Here is an 8919-nt window from a genome sequence, read left to right as displayed (position 1 = left end):
CTGCCCCCCCAGTGGGTACCCTTACCCCATGGAGGTGTGGCCAGCCTGGGTGAGGGGTTGATGGCTGTTTTCAGGCTGGCCACACCCCCTTTAGGGTTGGGGGTTCCCACTGGGTTGCCTGGCCAGTCTGGGTGAGGGGCTGAGGGCCGCTTTCAGGCTGGCCAAATCCCCCAGTGACAGAAGCTCCCAGCCTCTCCTTTTTTTCTTTTTTATTCTGGGATTTATTTACCTTCTATAATTGAACCTTTGTTGCCTTCAGTGGAGCTCAGAGCCGGCCGTGGCAAGCAGGAAGCTTGGCTTCCTCCATCACTGGAACAACCAACCCTCCTGCTCGCCCCAGCTCCCTGGCTGCTGGCCGCCATCTTGGTTCCATTAATTTGCATATAGTCACTCTGATTGGCTTGTGGGCGCAGCTTAAGGCGTAGCAAAGGTACATTTGATTTGCATGTTTGTCTTAGATTAGATGGGGACTAAGGATGGAAAGATGGACAATACACAAACATATTTCTTGATTCTAAATGGAATTTTTTCACATTTTAGTGTTTCTGAAAGTGGGGTGTTGTACCTTATAATTTATGACAATTTAGAATTATATTTGTCAGTGTTTTTTAGTGACGCCTAAAAGAATGGTGTATCTTACACCATTTATCAGTTTGAATGATAAATTTGATGAATCACTATTTAATAAGGCATTTGTTGATAAGTGCTATGAAAAAATCAGAACAAAGGGGATAGAGTTACATGACTATTCACAAATAATGTGATATTTGAGCAGAGCATATGCTCAGTTCAGATGATATTTTTTTCACAGTTGGACTCCCTGAAGGATGCAGTATATTGGTTCACATTCTGACACAAACTTCACTGTGGACTGGTAGCAGCTTGTGAACTGGCTACTTTGAATAGCACTGGTGTAGAGGGGTGGAGTTCTGGCAGATGGAGGTACATGGGGGTTAGGGAGCATTTTGCAAGATGGGTTCAGACCTTATAGGCATGGTAAGGGCAAAGGTGACAGAATTTTCCATCTTAGTAGCTGGCAACAGTTCTTCTAGTTGCTCAACAAAAACTTTGGAGTCATCTTTGACTTCTCCATTTGCCCATTTTCTACACCCAGTCAGCCAGCAAATCCTGCCTGCTGCACCTTCCAACCATGTCCCAGTTTTGACCATCTCCACCTAAACCACTCTGGTCCTGGCCGTCATCATGCCAGTATCATCATGATAGCCTCCTTACCTGTCTCCATTCTTCTTCACTCCCCTTCCTGTGATGTCTTGTCAATTTAACAACCAAAGTGGTCCTCTGAAAATATGTTTGATCATTTGATACTCTTGCTTTAAACCCGTCAAACTGATCCTGATACTCTCAGAGGAAAGATTAAAGTTATTTTGATGGCCTACAGAGCTCTACACTATTTGGTCTCCCACATATTTGACCTTATATCCTACTTGTCTGCCTTGTGCTTATTATGCTTTTACCTGCCTTGGTGGTCTTACTGTTTTGTTTTTTTAATCATGTGGAGCATGTTCCTGCCTCAAAGCATTTGATTTGTTGTTTCCTCTGCCAGGAATACTGTTCCCCCAGATATCTGCTTGGCCTACTTCCACAGGTCTCTGCTCAAATCTCCCCTTATTAGAAGGGCCTTTTACCACCCTATGTAAAATAGCACCCCTCATTCCCTACTAGCACTGTGTTTTCCACTAAACCAGGATAAACTAAGTTGTGTTGCAGCAGCAAGCAACTCCAGAATAGCAGGGGCCTAAACGACAAGGTTTGTTTCTCACTGATGGTATCCCTCTGTGGCAAGTCACCTGGGAGGTCCACTTCACACCGTCTTTAACTCTAGGATCTGGCTGATAGCATGGCCACCATCTTGAGTACTGGCAGAGGGAAAGTCCATTCACTGGCTCTTCAAGTATCTGCCTGGAAGTAATGTCTATTACTGATTCGGCCAAAGTGAGTCATGTTGCCATACCTAACTTCAGTTAGGGAGGGGGAATGGGTGTGTGGCAGTCCTATCATGTATTTTAAAAGAGACCAGGTAATCTATGATGGATGATATAGCCATACTCTTTACCCTGCTTAATTTTCATTTCTTTTTTGTTTTTAATATGTTTTTATTGATTTTCAGAGAGAGGGAGATAGAAACATCAATGATGAGAGAGAATCATCTATCGACTGCCTTCTGCACACTCCCTACTGGGGATCAAGCCCACAACTCGGGCATATGCCCTGACCAGGAATTGAACCACCGTTGGTTCATGGTTCTTGAGTCAGTGCTCAACCACTGAGCCATACCAGCCTGCCCTGCTTAATTTTTCTATAGTATTTATTTCCATTTGACATAATGCATAGTTGCCTTGGTTTGTGTATTTTCTTTTCTCTCTTGTCTAGACTGAAAGCACCACAAAAGGGGAGGGATTTTGTCTATCACTTACTGCTATACCCCAGGGCCTAGGATAATACATGGTCAAGAGTAGGTACTTGTTAATTTTGAGAATGACTGAAAATACTAAAGCATGTCATTCATTTATTCACTTGGTGACATGTAAGCCAAGTTGGGAGTGTGGAGCAGGGAGATTTGAGGAGAGAGGATGAGATGGTGTGAAATAAGTTGATGAGTAGGTTTACTAGAGAAAAGGAATAGAATTGCTCATCAGTAGAGAGTGTTAGCAGTTGGAGATTTGAGACTATGAACTTACCGTGAAATCTTGCAGCTTAGCGATTTGATTTTCTTCAGTAATGCCGAGTTACTCAGGAGCTGGCCTGGAAGAGGCAGCCATGAATGATCCTTGCACGAGCCTATTTCACAAGGAATGGTGGAGGCCCAACCTGAGGAAGAAAACATGGTTCCAGCTCCCTTACATCACCCCTGCTCCATCTTCGGTCCGTCAGAAAAATAAAGGAGCTTGCCTTTACAGGAAGCCCATTCTCCTGGGGTGATGTGATTGTAGTTTTAGAAGCAGTTTTCCCTATTTCATTTACTTCTCACAACACTTTGAGGTAGCTTTTCTTATCTTCATTTTACAAGTGAGGAAAACTGAGGCTTAAACTGGTGGAGATAGAATTTAGGTTGATTAAGCTCACGGCCATGGTGCTCTGCTATACTTTTGATGTATACTTATTGTTTCTTCTATACTTACTGAGGCCATGGGGAACCTCTTATCTCGGGATGGGGAGCTCTGTTAGCTTTTAGATTCCGTGGAGCCTTGATTGTGTCTCAGTCATGAAGATTGTATGCAAGCACGGTACTAATGGTTCCAATTTAGATGTTGCAAGACCTTATCAGAGAGGAAACAGTTGGGCTATTTTTATATACTTAAACAAACTCATTACCAACTGTAGTTCGTAAATTCACTCCCAGGGAATTTCATGTGAATACTATTAAAGTGATCCTTGTGCGATCTGAGATTGTCTCCATCAGTGGTATCTTTCTGCGGTCTGTCCTGTTGAGCTGAACCTTTCTTAGGTGCAAGGGGTTGTGCTGGGCTCTATTGCCAATAGAGAGAAGAGAAAGCAGGTGGCCTTTGTTTAGAAATCTTTAATGTAGTTTGGAAGGCAAAACAGGTACAAAATCCTGAATATTCAAATAGTCCCTGGAAACGGGTGCAGAGTGGGTGGGGGGGCTCCTCGGGCTAAAATGCTTCACTGAAATGGACGAAGGGAAGTCGAAATGGTGTTGTAATTTGAAAGCTGCATAATGTTTAGAAAAGGCTCCAAATAGAAAACCGACTTGGGCTCCAGTCATACTCATGGTGGATAATCTCAGTAGGCCACTGCAGTCAGTAATGTTAGCACTTTTAACCACATTTTAATTATTCTTGTTTTTTAATATATTTTATTGATTTTTTACAGAGAGGAAGGGAGAGGGAGAGTAGAAACATCGATGAGAGAGAAACATCGATCAGCTGCCTCCTGCACACTCCCTACTGGGGATGTGCCCATAACCAAGGTACATGCCCCTGACCGGAATCGAACCTGGGACCCTTTAGTCCATAGGCCGACGCTCTAAACACTGAGACAAACCGGTTAGGGCACATTTTAATTATTTTTAATGTGCTTATGTATGTGAATCCTGCGCATGCTCAAAAGCTAACTGGTCAATTTGATAGACAGCATATTCTTCTCTCTATTTCTTTGCACTTCGGTGACCATGTTCTGAAAGGTATTTTATGGGAGTTCCTGGCTGTTAACTTGGTTTGGTCTCATATAAGAGCCAACTAACAATGAAAACCTTGCCAGTAAATTCCACTTGTTTTCCAGTGCCCTTTGATCACTTACCTCTGTAGGTAAATGTTTTGAAATATATGTTAATTAGAACTAAGTTCCAGAGTTTGTGCAGTTTACTTTCATTTTGTTTTAAAAAATAAATTATCTTGCTTTGTTCACTCGTGTGTTTTTTTAAATCTTAGGAACAATAATTCTCAAAGCGGTTTTCTTTTTCCCTCCAGACAAGGCACCTCTATCTAAGAGTCTTTTACTGGTCCCCAGTGCCCTGTCTCTTTTGCTGACTCTACTCCTGCCACACTGTCAGAGGTTCTTCCTGTATGACCTCCAAGCAGTCAAGGATGACTTTCAGGTGAGCTCTGCTTCATTGGCCTTTGGGAAGGGAGGAGGCAAATTTTCCCTAGATTTGCCTTTTCTTTCTGCTACTCTCAGTCCCTCAAAGCCTCTAAATTTGTAAGAAATACTATTTATCATTAATATTATATTAACAAATTCTCTAGTTTTATTTATTGATGTTGTCAGCAAAGCAGATTCTAATGAAGCATTTGCAGCACTAGACACTATCTCTTTTCAGTTACACCGTTTACACATGAAAATGCAGTTTACAATTTCAAGAGAATTAAAAACAATGTTAAATTTGGTTTTTAGTGATTAGTATGTATGCTTAACATTTTAAAAACTTGCATCAGTTTGAATATTGATTGGATAATCTAAGCTCTCAGCTCTAACAGATTGTTGAATCTACGAATTACTTTTATAGTGGTGGTTAAACCAAGTAGGAGATTTCTCTTGGGTTTTTGCTGCTGAGAAGAGCAGAATTCTACGTTTTTCAAGACTTATAGGCTGATTTCATAGAACATGCTGGTGCTGGGTCTTATTTGTGAGTTGGAGTATTAGTGAAGATTGTGGTGTATAAACCTGCCACCTTTTCTTTGCTAAATACTTAATTATCCAGAATAATCCACCTGTATGTCATAATAATGTAATTAATACCACTCAGGTTAATTTCACCAAGTTCCTGTGAAGGTCTTTCAGTTATTTTCTGTTAGAATATAGTATAGATTCTGTATTAGTTCAGTTAGTTGCAAGAATACAGTGGTTCTCAATTTGGCTGAGAACCACTGCTGCAAGGGACTGAAGTTGGTGTCTTCCTGATTTGGGGGGTTAATTTGTTAATCTGGCTAAGTAGGAAGGCATCCCCTTCCACTTCATCACTTTATGGTCATCTATACTCTGAAGATAAAGAGGACAACCACTCTTCTGTCCAGGAATGTGAATAGGCACACTCTCCTGCTAGCATCTCCTAAAAAGCTCTCACTTTGCTTTTATAAGAGCAGCTACAGAGATAAGTTTCAGTTCTGCCTTGGGAAATCTAAACATACACATACATAAGGCATAAGTGACATGAAATCCTCAGGGATGGTAAGTGAAGTAGGGACCAGTATAGAATGGAATAGCTCTGGAGATCCATAAAGACAGGAATTTTCCATTTGGCCTGAAGGAAGGGATGCCAGTTTATTAGCAGTAGAGAGAGAAGAGCATTTTACTTCCCAAAGCAACATGTACTTCAAACCGTTAGGAATACTGTATAGGAGGCATGGTTGGAGACTAGTGCAGGGTTACGTTAGATGAGGACAGGAGGGACAGTTGGTGAAGGGCTTTCTTTTGCAAGTGTGGAATCTCCCACATTTTGACACTTAAGGCGGAGATCTCCTGCTTCTGCAGCCATGGGCAAACTACGGCCTGCAGCGGCCAGTTTGGAAGACAGTACCCTTTTACTTTACGTAATGATGTTTACTTTGAATTTATATTAGTTCACATAAACACTCCATCCATGCTTTTGTTTCGGCCCTCCCGGTCCAGTTTAAGAACCCATGTGGCCCTCGAGTCAAAAAGTTTGCCCACCCCTCCTCTAGTGTGTTGCAGGTTGAATGCAGAAGTAGTGCTTTGCTGGGGGTAAGTCAGTGATCAATTTTATAAGGAGCAGGCACCTTATAGTAATCTCCAATTATTTATTTTTATACCAGGTCACAGGTTTTTGTGTCCGTAAGCATAGGACAAATTACAAAATTATTTAAAAGTGTGGTTTCTATTTTTATTTGTCATTAAAACAATTCTATAAACCCAAATTGTTAGATTTAAATAATTGTAAAGCTTTAATGTCCTTAATCCCCCAGATTTACCTGATGGCTCACAGGGCTTTGCCCTGAATAGAATATATTTTTAGAGTTTAAAATGTGGGAAATAGAAGACTTAAAGCTGTTTTTCATGGTTTCTGCATCTTGTTTTGCAAAGGTGACAGTCAAATATCTTATATTTTAAAGCATTACATAGTTTACAAAGCATTCTCATTTGATCATGTTGATGGTCGGATATGCTGGCCTACAGATTCAATGTGATTCTGGTGCAGCCATGGAATTTCTAAGGGAGAAAAGAAATTTAGTTTAGAGGTGTCACCTGTGTTCCATATGCGTGCCCATTATGGTCATTGCTAACTGATGATGTTGCTGTTTCTCCTTAAACCCAGCTGTGATCTTAACACGGCATTATTGGCAGCCATCTCCGTTTCAGTTAGATGGGCATGTGAAATGAATTCTAATGGCCAGCCCTAAACCAGTCCAGTGCCATCATATTTTGGAGTACACTGATGACAAAGACTGTCTTGGTTGGAACTGAAACGGAAGTGAAATGTTTTGACAGTCGGTATAGTCTATATTCTCATTTATATTATGATTATTTATATTTGCAAGAACTTCTTTTGGCAAGGTCATATGCCTTAGACAAGTAAAACACTTTCTCTGTGCATATTCTCCTTATTTTAAAATAGAGTTAATCTTACCAGTGTTCATAATAGCATTCCTCACAATAGCCTAAAGGTGGAAGCAATTCAAATGCCCATTAATAGATGAATGGATTTTAAAAATGTAGTGCAGGCATACAGTGTAATATTATTTAGCCATTCAAAGTAATGAAGCTCTAATACATGCTTTAACATGAACCTTGAAGACATAATGCTAAGTAAAGTAAATAAGCCAGACAACAAAGGACAAATATTGTATGATTCCACTTATATGAGGTACCTAGAATAGTCAAATTCTTAGAGACATAAGGTAGAATAATGGTTACCAGGGCCTGAGGGGAGGGGAGAATGGGGAGTTATTGTTTAATGGATACAGTTTCTGTTTGGGATTGTGAAAAATTCTGGAAATAGTGGTGATTGGGGATACAACATTATGAATGTTCTTAATGCCACTGAATTATACATCTAAAAATAGTTAAAATGATAAATTTCATTTTATGTAATTTTACCAAAATAAAAACAATACAAAAGAAAAGGTTAATATTTTTTGTACCTATCTTATAAGGTAATTGTGAAAGGTAAATAATATCAGAATGTTTTACAAATGTCATTGGGATTATCTTTAAATATCTGGAAAATATTTAAGAAGTCTCAAATAAGCCTTTGAGTTGTTCTTTCTTCTTTGTATAGTTCCTTATATATTTTTCACACAAGGAGAAATTGATATACATAAATTAAAAGTTAACTTTAAAAAAATTTAAACCTAGTAATATTTAGCAACAGTTGACATAATTTGCCTTGTATGTGGGTTGGTATAAAGTAGGTTGAGCATTAAAATTAAGCTTAGAAATGGATATTATTGAGTTTATCCCTAAATAGCTTTTTAGTTACACCTGTTTTATTAAATAGCATAAAAACGAACATTAGCCTTTCATTCTAGCTCACATCTATAATTGTTTTTTATTGTATGAAACATAGTCTTAAGATGTTTAACAGGAAATTTTCTGTTTTCTTAATGAGAATAAATTTTACTTACTATAATAATCAAAAAATTTTAAGTACCCTTTGTGCCGTTGTATGAAAAGAATTTTAGCAGGAGACAGTAGAGCTCATTTCTTAGGAAAAACATATATGTGTTTTCCTTTTCTGTATGCATCATTATTTTGCTTAGAGTTTAAAAAATAAGCAGTATAAAGTAAATGTAACAAATTTGCTAAGGAGCAACCTGAACAGATCTCACTCTTTATTGTTCTTTTTTAAATCCCCATCTAGATTTGGAGGCTGATATGTGGAAGAATAATTTGCCTTGATTTGAAAGATAGTTTCTGCAGTAGTCTGCTTATTTATAATTTTAGGATATTTGAAAGAAGATATGGAAGCAGAAAATTTGCAGTAAGTTCTTATGTATTTTCTCTTTGCTGTTAGGTTATAGAAGAACATTTTTTGTTTTTTATTATATTTAAATACTTTTATTTTGTTATTATTAACAATGATCTTTTAATTACATGATCCTTTATCTGAATTGGAACAGGGACATTAACCAAAGAAAAATTTAAATTTAAGTCACTAGCATAATAAAATAATGATGATGGTAATAGGTCATAATGTCAGGTATGAGTGGGTACTAACAATTTTTATTAGGATTTTGACTTTAATAAAATTCTCATTACTTATTTTGCTTAATGGTTTGTGTGTTACTTGTTAAATCATCCTATTAATGTGTTTGGCCAATATAGTTTTATTCTCTCATTTTGATTATATATACTAGAGGCCCAGTGCATGAAATTTGTGTATTGGTGGGGGGGTCCCCTCGGTCCAGCCTGCACCCTCTCCAATCCGGGATCCCTCTCACAATCCAGGACCACTGGCTCCTAACTGCTCACCTGCCTGCCTTC

At 38.8% G+C, this 8919-nt stretch overlaps 1 protein-coding gene across 1 annotated transcript in view; it reads left to right on the top strand.

The window, feature by feature from the left end:
* The first annotated feature begins 1858 nt into the window (after positions 1-1858).
* Positions 1859-8919, top strand: part of UBAC2 (UBA domain containing 2) — a 151795-nt gene continuing 144734 nt past the window's right edge. Inside the window, exons 1-4 of the mRNA XM_015557491.1 lie at positions 1859-1926; positions 3918-3949; positions 4449-4576; positions 8297-8416. Of these exons, the coding sequence (XP_015412977.1) occupies positions 1859-1926; positions 3918-3949; positions 4449-4576; positions 8297-8416 (348 nt within the window). The remainder of the gene's footprint in view (positions 1927-3917; positions 3950-4448; positions 4577-8296; positions 8417-8919) is intronic.

This window comes from Myotis davidii, unplaced genomic scaffold, assembly GCF_000327345.1.
Source record: "Myotis davidii unplaced genomic scaffold, ASM32734v1 scaffold133, whole genome shotgun sequence".
NCBI classification, from domain to species: Eukaryota; Metazoa; Chordata; class Mammalia; order Chiroptera; family Vespertilionidae; genus Myotis; species Myotis davidii.
The sequence above is the reverse complement of the archived record's forward strand: the minus strand, read 5'-3'. Positions and strand labels throughout refer to the sequence as shown.